Below are 16,548 nucleotides of genomic sequence, written 5' to 3'. Positions count from 1 at the left end.
AAATGATCAAAGGACCTCGTCAAATAGATAAGGTTGATTGCATTGAAAATATGACAGACTGCCTAACCCTAGACTGAATCAATCTTGAAATCACTATACTGTTACTTGTGTTATATGCCGATTCTATTGATTAGCGCATATCCATTTATCTCTTTATTCCCTCTTCTACACAATTTCAGGCATGATTTCAGGGAGGAAAATCCAAAATACCAATCAAGCTTTCTGGAATTACCTGGGTATTGGGGGTATTGGGGGTTTCATCTTTTGCAGGAGTGAATACGTTCTCGTTTGGCTCATTCAAATCCAAAACAAGATTAAAACCATCCATTCTACTGCACGGCATTAAATTGACTTCTATGGGCTTCCTTTTCTTATTCCAAGAGATATTTTCCCCATTGCATAAACTTCGGAGCTATTTAGCTTTTCCTTCCTTTAGTTGCAAATCTGAAAGCTGATCCTCCGTGGGAGACTTTTATTCTTCCACAATCTTCCAAGTCATTTGTTACCCATTCCTGCCCTGCATTGCCAATCAGTCTGCTGAATTTCATCAGCGTAAGAACGTCCAACCTTACCTAACATTTGCACAAGAAGATTTGGAGTTTGGCTAATTGCCGGGTCCTACCCTGCACAGAAACCTCAACTTTCAGAAGTTTGTCATCACTCTCACCATTAAATAACAAGACACACCTCCTCTTTCCCACCTGATTCCTTAGCCGTATAGTCTGAACAAAGTCTTACTCTTCTGTAGACTTCACCTAATTTTATGTGTTGAATACAACTAAGGCCTTTCTCTATATAAACCATTTACCCCTAGTATATTGGTTAGCATAGAGCCATGGCTTATAACCATATGATCCTTCTCTCTTTGCTAGTAGTTCTAGCAACTCTTCATGGAATCCATGCAGTTGGATATGTTGTCACCAACAATGCCGGAAACAGCGCTGGTGGCATCTGATTCACAAATAAAATTGGGGTTGAATACAGCAGGGAGACACTAACATCCGCCACTGATTTCATATGGAGGATCTTCCAGCGAAACACCGAAGCAGATAGGAAGGACATGCAGAAGATGACTTTGATCATTGAGAACGGAAATAGCATTGCCTTTACTTCCCTCAATAATGAGATTCACGTCAACGCCAATTACCTTGGAAGCTACTCAGGTGACGTGAAGAGGGAATTCAGGGGAGTCATTTACCATGAGATGGCACATGTATGGCAGTGGTATGGAAATAACGATACCCCGGGGGACTGATAGAGGGAATTGCAGATTTTGTGAGGCTGAGGGCTGACTTGGCCCCAAGCCACTGGGTGCAACCGGGGCAAGGTGATCGCTGGGACCAGGGCTATGATGTGACAGCCCGGTTTCTGGACTACTGCAACAGTCTTAGAAATGGGCTTGTAGCAGAACTCGACCAGAAGATGAGAAGAGGGTACAGTGCAGACTTGTTTGTGGAGCTTCTGGGGAAGACGGTTGATCAGCTCTGGAGTGACTACAAGGCTCAGTATGGAAACTAGACATGTAATTGGAGCAGATATCGCAACTGACACAGATAGTATTCTACCGGGTTCTGTATCCATAATCATTTCAAGGAGGATCCACATATCATTATTATTGTTGCTATTAGTTGCTGCACTTTTCTTTATTAACTAGTGTCAAATGTTCAAAGCAGTCCTAGCCAAAGGAACGGAAGCCTGTTTTACATCCATTTCAACGCAAAGCTACCTGTTCAAGAAAAACCTAAACACCACATACAGATGGAGAATTTGTGGATTTCTTGAAGGATTACCTCATAGTTGACCCAATGCCCCACAGCTTATTGATCTTACCTCTTTCACTGATGAGAAGGAAATCCGAAATACCAACCAAACTTTCTTTATGTACATTACGGATGAGGGCGATGTCTTTTCCTGGAGCAAATGTTCAATACTGTTGTCACTGTGGCTCATTCAAAACCAAAATCACCATTCACAAGAGCCAAGCCAATCAACTGCACAGCATTTGGTAAATTTCAATACTATAGTAGAGGTAGCAGAATTCTCTTTTTCTGCAGAATTCTAATTCCATAATCGTACTCTTGTTTCTATCCATTTCCAATAGTTTCGTCTATTGAACTAGCAAGTAGCATCACCTTTGCCAGTACCCTGTTCATATCAAAACTCAAGAAATACTTTTCCGGTTAAGCAAACAGTTTCATTAGCATACCCAGCACAGACATTGGAAACTGATATCTAAGCTAAAACAGCAAAACGCAACCTTTCAGATCATATAATTTCTGAGGGCATGTCATGTTGTATCACAACTTGGTATTGCAGAATTTAATTTCCAGATCCCTGGAGGACTCATTGAAGGCATTGTAGATTTTGGGAGAATGAAGGCAGGGTATGCACCATCTCACTGGGTGCAACCTGGCCAAGGTGACCAGCGGGACCAGGGTTATGTTGAGACTACTAGGTTCCTGGACTACCGTAACACTCTCCAAAATGGGTTTGTAGCAGAACTGAGAAAAGAGATGAGAAAGATCACTGATCAGCTCTGGAGTGAGTGCAAAGCTAAATATAATAATAATGCCTAGAAACGTGCCTGCAAACACAAATGATATGATGAGTTGTGTTGTGTTTTTCTGAATCAGTATTTGAATAGATTAGCAAATTTCAATATAAAAAATGAAATCCTTCCATGCATCTCCTTTTCTCTGATTCATATACAAGATTGTCACAGGGATGGAGCTCTAAACTAATCAAAACATACTGAAACACATTACACAAAACAAACCTGAACCAAACAGCAACACCACCACCACGCCTCCTCCCCTTCTCCTCACCTAACAAGTGACAAACAACCACTACCCAACTAAACCAAATGATGCCCCGAAAACAACCAACCCAAACCAAACCCCAGACACAACCACAAACCCACTCCCATTCCCCCATATTGTCAAATTCTTCCTCATTTCATCACACCATGCAGCAGTTGAATGGAGATACATCCTGGGGTACAAACATCCAACAAGCATGTAAAAGATCAGATGGTCATAGGCATCTGGTGTAAGCTTATCAAGAAAAGTTTTGGTGAGTACGATTATTTTTTCTAATATGCATCATGTAAGAGCCTAACTAAGACGATGAACTCTTTTGCCTAAAGCCAAGGCTTGTAAAAAGTGTGCCTTTCATGCCTCAACTCATGAGGCATATGTCATGGGTCAGGACATCCTTTAAAAATCTCTCTTTCTCTCTCTCTCTCTCTCTCTCTCTCTCTCTCTCTCTCTGTATATATGTATATATATAACAAGCACAAACAAATTTTAAGCTAATATTGTTGGTTCAAACAGGACAAGCATACAGAAATTCTAAGCTAATATTGTTGCTGGTATAAAATATACAAATCTAGATTTCCTCCACCATTCAATTGCAGTTCCCTTCACATGACTTTAACATGATCTACTTCAGGAATATTTAAAGTTCATGACCAACCATTGTGGCTAATCCCATGCCCATCAGTCACAAAACTGACGTCAATAAATTAACTAGATCAAAGTCTTAAGTAGTGCTTCCAGTAGATTAGCTTCAATCTGAATGTTTGAAGACCTTGGAAAACCAATATGGCAACCACCCACTGGATATATTAGTTTCAATAAAGATGAAGAAGTAACAGGCAATATCTAAAGGAATTCATATTGTTCACACAAAAAATGTAATATGGGTTCAATGATATAGGCTTCAAAGCCAATCAAGATAGGGTCTTTTCAGTGTTTAATTAGTATCAATATAAGCAAGACTAGCCCTTGAGACCAAGTTGTGCGGGGATATGTTATGTTCAAGGTTGGAGTCTCAATGGGGGCAACCAAAAGGAAAAAGGAAAAGAAAAAGTTTCCTGTTAAATATATATATGAGCAAGAGTTTGTTTTGGATTGATGGGTAGGGACACACTTGGAAAGGAAAGGAATTGATTATTAGGTAAATCCAAGGCCAAAAAATATGTCCTAGTATTCAATCCCTGTCTCTTAAACTCCAATCAGCATTCAATGAATCAAATTACTGTGACGGATGTGAAAGATACTCTGTCAGGAGAAACTAGGACATACAGGTTCATTGTTTGTTCAGACTTCATATGACTTTTTGATGCATGGAGTCTTACATATGAAATGAAAAAGTGCGATTAGAAGCTTTTGGGTTCAAACTCATTGCAGGGAAACATACAAATGAAATGAACAAAGGGCTTAAAAGCATATCCCGCTGGGGTTAGAATGTTTGGTTCCCACCCACACTACCAAGATTAAATACTCTGTTCAGAAATTGCTAGTCTTCATGGAAAATAGCCAAGTCAATTGTGAATTATAGTAAATAATATGGTGCATAAGAGGTTAGTTTTAATCACACATGAAGAAAACATTGATGAAGTAAATAGTAAAGTTGATCAGATGTAGAAAACATTGGTACAATTTTTAAAATATATCAAACTGTGGATTGATGATTTCATCAGGAGCTTATGAGAATCATTTGTAGCAAACAACAGAAGCAAATACAGCAAGAAGTGCAATTCATATCATTGGTATAAATCAGAATTAATATCATGATTGCTCTAAATGGCAATTCGGGATCCAAATCCCATCAGAACACCCACCCCAACTAACTCTGTGTGCCCTAACCAAACATTCAACTTTACCTAATACTTTTCTCATGATTGTTCTTGCTGAATGGCTGAAACAACTTCAGTGATAGCCTGAAATTTTCTCCTTTCCTTCAAAAGCATCTTTGCAAATACAAGTGCCTGTCTCTCACAGTTAGCTCGCTTGCTAGCATCAACAATTGATTCAAAATCCTCAACATGTGCTACACCAACAATTCTCCTGTGAATCCAAAGATAGAGAAGTCTTAAAAAAAATTAATTGTATGAAGTCTATGACAAGAATGCAAGAAACAGGGTTTCATGATACCACTTACATAAATCGATGGTTCAAGTACTTGAATTGGTATAATTATATATTTAAACCGATATCTCCATTAGACATTCAAAGGTGTAAGGATCATTTAAAATGCCTAAAGCTAAAAAATGAAAATAAAAATAAATAGTATGATGTAAAAATCCAAAATTTAAAAAAAATAAAATAAAAAATGCCATAAAATGTTGTAAAAAAATCTTAAGAATATATCTACATTCTTACTGCTATAAAATGTTCTTAAGGATGCAAGGAAATAAAAAAGAATCATCAATAGTAGAAGAAAGCAATGATACAAAAAATATAGTTAACAAACTGAATCACAACCTCACCTTATCATTTTGGCAGCACCAAATCCGAGGGTGTCATGCAACAAATCTTGCATGTATTTCTTTTGTGTAAGAAGCTGAAGTTCAGGGTTATTATAAATTTCTGGAAGATACGCCTCACCAGAGCCATTCCTGTGTTCATTCCATAATGCAGTAAATTTTTTGTGGAAAAAATTCCAAGTCTGTTCTATTGTCTTCAAAATCCATTTTTTATATGTCTGCAAAAGAAAAGGCTTGAGGATCATTACCCAACAATGACATTTTTAATTCTTTAAGAATTGAGGAAAAGAAAGTACTTAATGTCTATGATGAGTTATGGCTCAGCATCAAGTCAGGGATTCTACATGGTGCCTAGAATTTATACAATACAGTTCTAAGGGCAGGTAACAGTGGTAAATGGCAGAAAACCAATGCAAAACGGACAAACAAAAAGTTAACATACGGTCAAATACAAAACATAATTAATAATGTAAATTAAATAAAGGAATTGAAGATAAACATCACACCAGAAAGAACAAAATAAAAAATATTTCAAAACTATTGTATTGAATTCTCTGTTTTGTTAAACAAAAATTATATGTAAAGAACTCCTCTTCATAAGGTTAAAAAGGTTTATCCTAAAGGATAAGTGGAACCATGTCAAATCATTCTCAAAACTGTATCCATTGAATATAGGATTTGAGCTCATATAATCATTTACTACATCCTCCAAACCACATTCATTCAAGCCTTTTCTGGGTCTACAAGAAGAGTTAAAATTTCTGGGTCCAAACTTCAACTTCAAGGCCACGTAGATATAAGGAAGAAGGACCTCATGTTGCATGTCTTTAACAAGAAACCATAAGGTATAAGAGGAAATGCAAAGGAAAGCCACAATTGGATGAATTGAAAAGGCCATTAAGGTTTATGACAAAATTCAAAGGAAAAAGGAAACAAGAAAATTAACACTAGACTATGGACAGCTAAATATTTTAGAACTTTGGGGAAAACTGGAAAAACCATAGAAATAAAGTTGAGAACACAGACATACTTTTCTATCATTCACTTGATCATCATGCCCATCTTGTGCAAAGTATGCCAAAATCAAGTTTCCTAAAAAAGCGCCTATATCAAACCCCATTGGTCCATAAAAGCCAAATTCTGGATCTATAACTTGAGTCGAATCAGGGGTAACCATAACTGAACCAGTATGAAGATCTCCATGTACTAGGGCTTGCGATCTCTCACAGAACCTGCAAAATAGATTCTAACTAGGCTTAGAAAGGATTTCAACCTGTTTATTTCAGAATTAAACTGCTATTAATAGAAACATTTTATATTACTGCAAGAAATGAGGCACTGATATGGAAACAGTACATAGATTTCAACTCAGCAACTTCAAGCTTCAAAATGTTATCCTCTCGAACTGCCTCGGCATCACGGTCAAGATAAGGGGAAGTCCACCAATTATACTGAGATACTTTGTATGGATCAGAGAAAACAACTTGCCCAGTGTGCCGACATAACTCCACATTTCCACAAAATTCAGCAACTGCATAAAGCACAATTTGAACATGATTCAAGTTTGTCAATAGAATAACTTCATCAGAAGCAAACTGCAATTTTCTCTTAAATTCTACCAGTAATTACTCCTGGCACAACATATTTGAGGAGAAGACAAAGTTCTTGGCTCGTGGCGGAAATATTTAACTACTATAAATCAATAGCACGCGCAGTCTGTGCATTACAGCTACTATAATTTATACATTTTGCCTCCTATGTTTCAATTCAAAGAATAATAAATAAAAAAAAAAATCAAAAGACTAGAACGTTCATGAAACATAATAAATAATATCAAAAAGCATTTACCTGCACGTTTGTGCTCTGTTGTGTCATGGTATAGAAGAGATGTGAAGAAAAGAGTCCTCGCCATGAACTCCGACATGTGTTCTGCAAGCAACGGGTACTCAATTCCAGCAATCAGGCCCTTTCTAAGAATTATATGCGGAGGCTCCAAGTACCTCATACCGATTACAGCCATTTCCCTATCAAAATGATAAACCTCCGGCACATGATTGGAGCACCAGCGACGCTGCTCTCTCAAAGCCGTCGCTTCAAAATACGCCCGGTCCTTCGTCATCGGCCACGATTCCCCTATACTACGTATGTACGGCAACGCCTGCACTCTCAACACAACCACATCTTACAACAGTTCTAGCATACTAGCATTTATTTAATCTGTTATAACAGCTATATTTGTATAGAATATTCTAGATATGGCTTGTTAGAATAAGTGCTGAGCTGTACAGCCTCGTTTGGTAATGTAAGGCAGAGCACTCTGCTCTATCTATTTATTCCATTCCCTCCTTGTAATAAACAGTCACTTCGACCAAACCTTCACAAATACTTCAAATTCTTCCACAGTGAAGCCATTTTTTGTTCAGTAAGAATCCAAAGTTGTGAGGTTCCCTAATGAATACAAATTTGTACCTGTTTGATGACGAAGGAGCCGGCGGAAGAGATGACGACGTAGACGAAGTTGAGATTGCCGTCGCCCACTTCTTTGATCTGCAATCCATGGAGCTGGTTTGCAAGCTTGGAGAAGAGAGCAGGCGTGGCCTTTATGTACTCTACGAGAGACTTGTCGTCAAGGGGCCGGAATCCAGATGACGTCATCGTTGCGACGGAAATACTCGAGTTGATTTGCCTTAGCCTCCAAAGAGATGCAAATCTCTTCAACAATCCAAAGTTCAACCTTTGAGTGCTTTTAGGAATGATAGGAGTAGGTTAAGGATATTTTTTGAATGAAAGCATCTGGCCTTAAAACATATTTAGGTATAAGGAATATATAAGCCCAAAAGTCTAGAAAGTTAGAATCAAAATTTTCTTAGAAAATAAAATTTTAACTTTCCAAAAATTACTTAATACATTTTATATAAATTCTACGTTACAAATACATTTCTTTCGTAAGATTTATTAACTAAATAAACTGATGTTTTATTTGCTTTACTTCCTATGCTGGACAATAATTAGAAATATTTGGTCAAAAATTAACTTTTATTAAGAAAAAAAAATTAAGGAAATAGAGTGGCAAGTAATAAAAATAATGAAAAGATAAGGATAGATATCAATGCCCACGAAGACTTGAGACTTAAAGGGGAGGAAGACTTGGACTACCAGAGGGTGAAGACTTGGACTTGAAAGCAAGACTTATTTGTTTGCATAAATCAGTGACAGCAACGTTCCAGGTTATATCCAGATCGACTTGAGAGAGCTAAGCAGGCAGGGGCAAACACACAAGGGCGGCTCCATTCTCCATTCATCATTCCCTCCCTTATCCATCTCTTTGTTTTTTGTCACTCTTTGGATGAGCTTCATCTCAATAAGGAAATTAATTAACACTATGGATATGAACTAAGGGTTGCCTGGGTAATTAAGATGCTGATTTTTTAGTAATCTAAAATCAAAGAAAGAGGCCCAACTTGGGGTTTGTTTGGCTGATTAAATGACTTGGTGGTAGGTGTCGCCCCCAAAAGCCTCAAAAAGCTGCGTTCAAAACAGAACCCTAATTCTCTAATTTAATTCATCATCTAGAAGCCATGAATGAATACATACAAGCACGTGCTACTACTACCATGCACGTCCTTCGCTCTACAAGAAAATGAATATCCCAAAATTGCACACTTTACAGCTATTTTAGGAATATTAATAATAACACGTGGAGCAGGCACCCCAGCTGACGTATGTTTTGCCACTTGTGATATACCTATATGCCTTTTACAGTGATATTATGCAGCATTTCGAAGTGCCATGAAGGCAAAGTCTTTAATCCAACTGTCATCATCTTCAAATTGTAATTTTCCTAGAAAATTTGGTTCTACCTGCCACGTAAAAAAAGGGTTTTAATTTCGTCTATTGAACTGGCATCACCTTTGTCGGTACCCTGTTCATTTTAAGACCCTAGAAATACTCTTCCGGCTAAGCAAACAGTTTCTATTAGCATACCCAACACAGACATTTCAGATCATATAAATTCCGAGAGGGCGTGTCATGTTGTATCATAAATTGGTATTGCAGGATTTAATTTCCAGATCCCTGGAGGACTGATTGCAGGCATTGTAGATTTTGTGAGACTTAAGGCAGGGTATGCACCATCTCACTGGGTGCAACCTGGCCAAGGGGACTAGCGGGACGGGGGTTATGTTGCGGGTCTGTGACTGCGAGGTTCCTGGACTACTATAACACTCTCCAAAGTGGGTTTGTAGCGGAACTGAGAAAAGAGATGAGAAAGATCACTGATCAGCTCCGTAGTTAGTGCAAGGCTAAGTATAATAATAATAATAATAATGCCCAGAAATGTGCCTGCGAACACAAATGATATGATGAGTTGTGTCGTGTTTTTCTGAATCAGTATTTGAATAAATTGGCAAATTCACAATAAAAGCGAAGCTCCTTTTCTCTGATTAATATACAAGATTGTCATGGGGATGGAGCTTTAAACCATTCAAAACATACACTGAAACACATTACTCAAAACAAACCTGAACCAAACAGCAACACCACCACCACCACACCTCCTCCCCTTCTCCTCGCCTAACAAGTGACAAACAACCACCACCCAACCAAACCAAGCGATGCTCCCAAAAAACAACCAACCCAAACCAAACCCAACCCCAAAAACACAACCACAAACCCACTCCCTTTCCCCCAAATTGTTAAATTCTTCCTCATTTTATCACAGCAAATGTCAAATTCTTCCGCATTTCATCACAGCATACAACAGTTGAATAGAGATCCATCCTGGATCAGATGGTCAGTCATCTTGTGTAAGCTTATCAAAAAAAGTTAGGGTGCGTCCGATTATTTTTTTCTAATATGCATCATGTAACTGGAAATTGAGCCTAACTAGACAATGAACTCTTTTGCCTCAAGCCAAGGCTTGTAAAAGGTGTGCTTCTCATGCCTCAACAGATGCAGCATAAGTCATGGGTCAGGATACCCTTTAAAAATCTCTCTCTAACAAGCACACATTTTTTAAGCTAATATTGTTGGTTCAAACAGGACAAGCATACAGAAAATCTATGGTAATGTTGTTGCTGGTATAAAACATACAAATCAAGATTTCCTTCACCATTCAATTGCCGTTCCCTTCACATGACTTTAACATGATCTACTTCAAGAATATTTAAAGTTCATGACCAACCATTGTGGCTAATCCCATGCTCATCAGTCACAAAACTGACATCGATAAATTAACTAGATCAAAGTCTTAAGTAGTTCTTCCGGTAGATTAGTTTCAATCTGAATGTTTGAAGACCTTGGAAAACCAATATGGACCACCCACTGGATAGATTAGTTTCAACAAAGATGAAGAAACATGCAATATCTAAACGAATTCATATTGTTCACGCTAAAAATGTAATATGGGTTCAATGATATAGCTTCAAAGCCAATCAAGATAGGATCTTTTCAGTGTTTAATTAGTATCAATATAAGCAAGACTAGCCCTTGAGGCCAAGTGGCAAGGATTTGTGTGGGGATATGGGATGTTCAAGGTTGGAGTCTCAACAGGGACAACCAAAAAGGAAAAAGAAAAAGAAAAAGAAAAAGTTTCCTGTTAAATATATATATATAGGAGCAAGATTAGTTTGTTTTGGATTGGTAGGTAGGGACACAGTTGGAAAGGTAAGGAATTGATTATTGGGTAAATCCAAGGCCAAACAATATATTCTAGTATTCGATCCCTGTCTCAAAAACTCCAATCACCATTCAATGGATCAAATTACTGTGACAGATCAGAAAGACACTCTGTCAGGAGAAACTAAGACATACAGGTTCATTTTTTGTTCGAACTTCAAATGACTTTTTGATGCATGGAGTCTTACATATGAAACAAAAAAGTGGGTTTAGAAGCTTTTGGGTTCAAACTCATTGCGGGGAAACATATAAATGCAATGAGCAAAGGGCTAAAAAGCATATCCCGTCAAGATTAAATACTCTGTTCTCCCCCCACCACCAAGATTAAATACTCTGTTCTGAAATTGCTAGACTTCATGGAAAATAGCCAAGTTAATTCTGAATTATAGTAAATAATATGGTGCATAAGAGGTTATTTTTAATCACATATGAAGATGTAGAATTACTTGCATTCATAAAAGCATATAGTAAAGCTGATCAGATATAGAAAATATTGGTAAAATTTTTAAAATGTATCAATCTGTGGATTGATAATTTCATCAGGACCTTATGAGAATCATTTGTAGCAAACAACAGAAGCAAATACAGCAAGAAGTGCAATTCAGATCATTGGTATAAACCAGATATAATATCGTATCATCATTGCTCCAAATGGCAATTTGGGATCCAAATCATATCAGAACACCCACCCCAACTAATTCTGCATGCCCTAACCAAACATTCAACTTTACCTAATACTTTTCTCATGATTGTTCTTGCTGAACGGCTAAAACAACTTCAGTGATAGCCTGAAATTTTCTCCTTTCCTTCAAAAGCATCTTTGCAAATACAAGTGCCTGTCTCTCACAGTTAGCTCGCTTGCTAGCATCAACAATTGATTCAAAATCCTCAACATGTGCTACACCAACAATTCTCCTGTGAATCAAAAGATCGATAAGTCTTAAAAAGAGATAATTGTATGAAGTCTATGACAAGAATGTAACACAGGGCTTCATGATACCACTTATATAAATCGATGTTTCAAGTACTTGAATTGGTATAATTATATATTTAAACCAATATTTCCATTTGACATTCAAAGGTTTAAGGATCATTTAAAATGCCTAAAACTAAAAAATGAAAATAAAACTAAAAATAAATCTACAAATCTAAAATTTCAAAGAAAAATGCCATAAAATGTAGTAAAAAAAGCTTAAGAAGATATCTACATTTGTACTGTCATAAAATGTTTTTAAAGATGCAAGGAAATAGAAAAGAAGCATCAATAGTAGAAGAAAGCAATGATACAAAAAATATAATTAACAAACTGAATCACAACCTCACCTTATCATTTTGGCAGCACCAAATCCGAGGGTGTCATGCAACAAACCTTGCATGTATTTCTTTTGTGTAAGAAGCTGAAGTTCAGAGTTATTATAAATTTCTGGAAGATACGCCTCACCAGAGCCATTCCTGTGTTCATCCCATAATGCAGTAAATTTTTTGTGGAAAAGATTCCAAGTCTGTTCTATTGCCTTCAAAATCCATTCTTTATATGTCTGCAAAAGAAAAGGCTTGAGGATCATTACCCAACAATGACATTTTTAATTCTTTAAGAATTGAGGAATAGAAAGTACTTAATGTCCATGATGAGTTATGGCTTAGCATCAAGTCAGGGATTCTACGTGGAGCCTAGAATTTATACAATACAGTTCTAAGGGCAGGTAACAGTGGTAAATGGCAGAAAACCAATACAAAACGGACAAACAAAAAGTTAACATTCAGTCAAATACAAAACATAATTAATAATGTAAATTAAATAAAGGAATTGAAGATAAACATCACACCACAAAGAACAAGATAAAAATATTTCAAAACTATTGTATTGAATTCTCTGTTTTGTTATACAAAAATTATATGAAAACACCTTTTTCAGATACAAAGTCCATGCTAAAGAACTCCTTTTCATAGAGTTAAAAAGGTTTATCCTAAAGGATAAGTGGAAACATGTTAAATCGTTCTCAAAACTGTATGCATTGAATACAGAATTTAAGCTCATATAATCATTTACTACATCCTCCAAACCACATTCATTTAGCATATTCTTTGAACTCTACAAGAAGGGTTAAAATTTCTGGGTCCAAACTTCAACCTCAAGGCCATGTAGATATAAGGAAGAAGGACCTCATGTTGTATGTCTTTAACAAGAAACTATAAGGTATAAGAGGAAATGCAAAGGAAAGCCACAATTGGATGAATTGAAAAGACCATTAAGGATTATGACAAAATTCAAAGGAAAAAAGAAACAAGAAAATTAACACTAGACTATGGACAGCTAAATATTTTCAAACTTTGGGGAAATGGGAAAAACCATAGAAACGAAGTTAAGAACACAGACATACTTTTCTATCATTCACTTGATCAGCATGCCCATCTTGTGCAAAGTAAGCCAAAATCAAGTTTCCTAAAAATGCGCCTATATCAAACCCCATTGGTCCATAAAATCCAAATTCTGGATCTATAACTTGAGTCGAATCAGGGGTAACCATAACTGAACCAGTATGAAGATCTCCATGTACTAGGGCTTGTGATCTCTCACAGAACCTGCAAAATAGATTCTAACTAGGCATAGAAAGGATTTCAACCTGTTTACTTCAGAATTAAACTGCTATTAATAGAAATATTTTATATTACGTAAAGAAATGAGGTACTGATATGGAAGCACTACATAGATTTCAACTCGGCAACTTCAAGCTTCAAAATGTTATCCTCTCGAACTGCCTCAGCATCACGGTCAAGATAAGGAGAAGTCCACCGATTGTACTGAGATACTTTGTATGGATCAGAGAACACAACTTGCTCAGTGAGCCGACATAACTCCACATTACCACAAAATTCAGCAACTGCATAAAGCACAATTTGAACATGATTCAATCTTGTCAATAGAATAACTTCATCAGAAGCAAACTGCAATTTTCTCGTACATTCTACCAGTAATTACTCTTGGCACAACATATTTGAGGATAAGACAAAGTTCTTGGCTTACTGCAGAAATATTTAACTACAGCTGTACCAATTATGCTGCTCAAAAACTCATAGTCACTTTATAAATTAATTTATGCATTTTGCATCCTATGCTTCAATTCAAAGAATAATCTAAAAAAATCAAAAGACCAGAACGTTCATGAAACTATGAACCTCGAAACAAATTATATCAAAAAGCATTTACCTGCACGTTTGTGCTCGGTTGTGTCATGGTATAGAAGAGATGTGAAGAAAAGAGTCCTCGCCATAAACTCAGACATGTGTTCAGCAAGCAAAGGGTACTCAATTCCAGCAATCAGGCCCTTTCTAAGAATTATATGCGGAGGCTCCAAGTACCTCATACCGATTAAAGCCATTTCCCTATCAAAATGATAAACCTCCGGCACATGATCGGAGCACCAGCGACGCTGCTCTCTCAATGCCGTCGCTTCAAAATACGCCCGTTCCTTCGTCATCGGCCACGATTCCCCTATACAACGTATGTACGGCAACGCCTGCACTCTCAACACAACCACATCTTACAACAGTCACTTTGACCTAACCTTCACAAGCACTTAAAATTCTTCCACAGTGAAGCCATTTTTTTTCAGTAAGAATCTGAATTTGTGAGGTGCCGTTATGAATCAAAATTTGTACCTGTTTGATGACGAAGGATCCACTGGAGGAGATGACGATGTAGACGAAGTTGAGATTGCCGTCGCCCACTTCTTTGATCTGCAATCCATCGAGCTGGTTTGCAAGCTTGGAGGAGAGAGCGGGCGTCGCCTTTATGTACTCTATGAGAGACTTGTCGTCAAGGGGCCGGAATCCAGATGACGCCATCGTTGCGAAGGAATTGGCGGTGGTGGTAGTGGAGACGGCGGGGGAGGGAGGAGTATTTGAAGAAAGGGAGAGGGTAGTTTGGTAGTTTTGAGTCTAGAGAAGATGAAAGGGCACGACTAACGTTGGAGATGACAGGGAAAGGAACCGGATTCTCTCCGGTTAATTCGATACATTGAATCTGGACCATCCGTGAAAATGGGAACAGTCCACAACCCAATCCTTGCCCTGACTTTTACCGCCCTTTTTTAGTCTATGCTTCCCATCGCAAGTAACAGTTCAATATTAAAAGGAAAATCCTATTTAATAAATATTATTCCTTTTTATCCTATTCAATCACCATCATCGCATAAATAACTAAAAAAATATATACGAAAGTGGTTTCCACTATCCCAGTTAAGGTGGAGGCCGCTTCTTTCCAGGCGAGGCGGGCAGCGCGCGGCCACAAATCTGTGTTGAGGCGGGGTAATTGATTTTTCGTATTTTTAAAAATATTTTTTTAATTTTATTAAACATTTAATTATTTTTTTAAAGCATTTCTTATACTAAAAATATTTTTTTTAAGTTATTTAAGAGTAATTTTAAAAAATGCTTTTAAAAGGTGTTGTCAAAAAAAAGTAAGTGATTGAAAAAAATTTCGAAAACACTTTTTAAAATTTTAAAAATTATTTTTATGGTGTTTGTATTTTTATTTAATTTTAAATAAAACTTAAAATTAAATAATAGATAATAATAATAAATATTAAGTTGTTTGTTTTTTATATTTTGTAATATTTTATTTTTATTAAATATTAAAAAATAAATAAAACTTTATATATATATATATATATTTAAAAAAATTAAATATTTTATTTTTTCATATTTGATTAAAATTATATAATAAATTATAAAAAAAATTATAACATTATTATAATAATAATAATAATTCCTTATGAAATGTATGATTCATGCCTCTACGCAGTCATGATTTGACTTTTGCTTTTGTGTCCGAGAATAAGGTTCCAATTTAAATTTATTTTATTTTTGTATTTAAAATATATATAATAATAAAATAAGGTGGCAGAGTGCGTGACCGGAGCATCTCTTATATTTTTCTTTATAATAAAATATAAATTGATTTTAAAGACTTTCCGAACGGGTGAACCCAAATGGTTCGATGCCCGCTCTCTTTTCATCAATCAAAGAGGCCCACCTTCAGGAAAAGTGTCACCCTGATTAACGCTTGGTGGGCTGTACCTTGAAAACCTAATCCACATGTCCACCTAAAGGGGATTTGATGGGACACCACTCGTAGACATTTTGATGCTTAACACTGCAAAGAAAATAGGGAAAGTTAGGTTTTGCCCTATAGTTTTGAAAACCCAAATATATAAAATATGATATTCAACTATTAATAGATAAAATAATATTCAAAATGTGTATTATGTCGTATTTACTTTTTCTCATACTAATTTACCCTTAAATTTCTCTATGTCATTAGCAAATCCTCCCATGTCGATAAAACAATTTAAAACTTGAACTAATTCTCAAAGCTGAAACACAAAGAAACCCGACCTGAGAATTGTTGATGAAGATTGGAATTGTCGTGTCAGAAGAGAAAGAGAGAGAGGGAGAAGGAGAGAAGGGGAGCAATCGCTTGCTCCACGCTGCAAATCCACTACAAATTGTTGCCTCTTTCTTTCCATACGACATCTCTTCTTCTCCTTTCACTGAAGCAGCAATAGGGTTTCTCTCCTTATACGAGATCCGGATCTCCATTT

General features: G+C 36.6%; 2 protein-coding genes and 1 pseudogene across 2 annotated transcripts; 1 reads left to right on the top strand and 2 right to left on the bottom strand.

The window, feature by feature from the left end:
- The first annotated feature begins 808 nt into the window (after nucleotides 1-808).
- On the top strand, nucleotides 809-2,118 carry LOC104878826 (uncharacterized; annotated as a pseudogene).
- A 517-nt stretch (nucleotides 2,119-2,635) lies between these two features.
- LOC100264709 (methylthioribose kinase) lies at nucleotides 2,636-9,490 on the bottom strand. Its single transcript, XM_019219013.2, has 7 exons — nucleotides 7,739-9,490; nucleotides 7,118-7,427; nucleotides 6,626-6,800; nucleotides 6,300-6,501; nucleotides 5,273-5,487; nucleotides 4,667-4,850; nucleotides 2,636-2,991 (listed from the first exon to the last, which is right to left on the bottom strand). Exons 1-6 carry the CDS (start codon nucleotides 7,922-7,924, stop codon nucleotides 4,679-4,681), a joined length of 1,260 nt encoding a protein of 419 aa, XP_019074558.1. The 5' UTR covers nucleotides 7,925-9,490; the 3' UTR covers nucleotides 2,636-2,991; nucleotides 4,667-4,678.
- Nucleotides 9,491-11,528: 2,038 nt separating this feature from the next.
- LOC100242426 (methylthioribose kinase) lies at nucleotides 11,529-15,059 on the bottom strand. The gene is made up of 6 exons (XM_002269118.5): nucleotides 14,606-15,059; nucleotides 14,154-14,463; nucleotides 13,653-13,827; nucleotides 13,327-13,528; nucleotides 12,269-12,483; nucleotides 11,529-11,860 (listed from the first exon to the last, which is right to left on the bottom strand). The coding sequence occupies exons 1-6, from the start codon at nucleotides 14,789-14,791 to the stop codon at nucleotides 11,689-11,691; spliced, it is 1,260 nt and encodes a 419-aa protein (XP_002269154.1). The 5' UTR covers nucleotides 14,792-15,059; the 3' UTR covers nucleotides 11,529-11,688.
- Between the last annotated feature and the right edge of the window lie 1,489 nt (nucleotides 15,060-16,548).

The sequence above is a fragment of the Vitis vinifera genome, chromosome 3 (genome assembly GCF_030704535.1).
Source record: "Vitis vinifera cultivar Pinot Noir 40024 chromosome 3, ASM3070453v1".
Classification (NCBI taxonomy): Eukaryota; Viridiplantae; Streptophyta; class Magnoliopsida; order Vitales; family Vitaceae; genus Vitis; species Vitis vinifera.
This window is presented reverse-complemented; position numbering and strand designations above follow the sequence as displayed.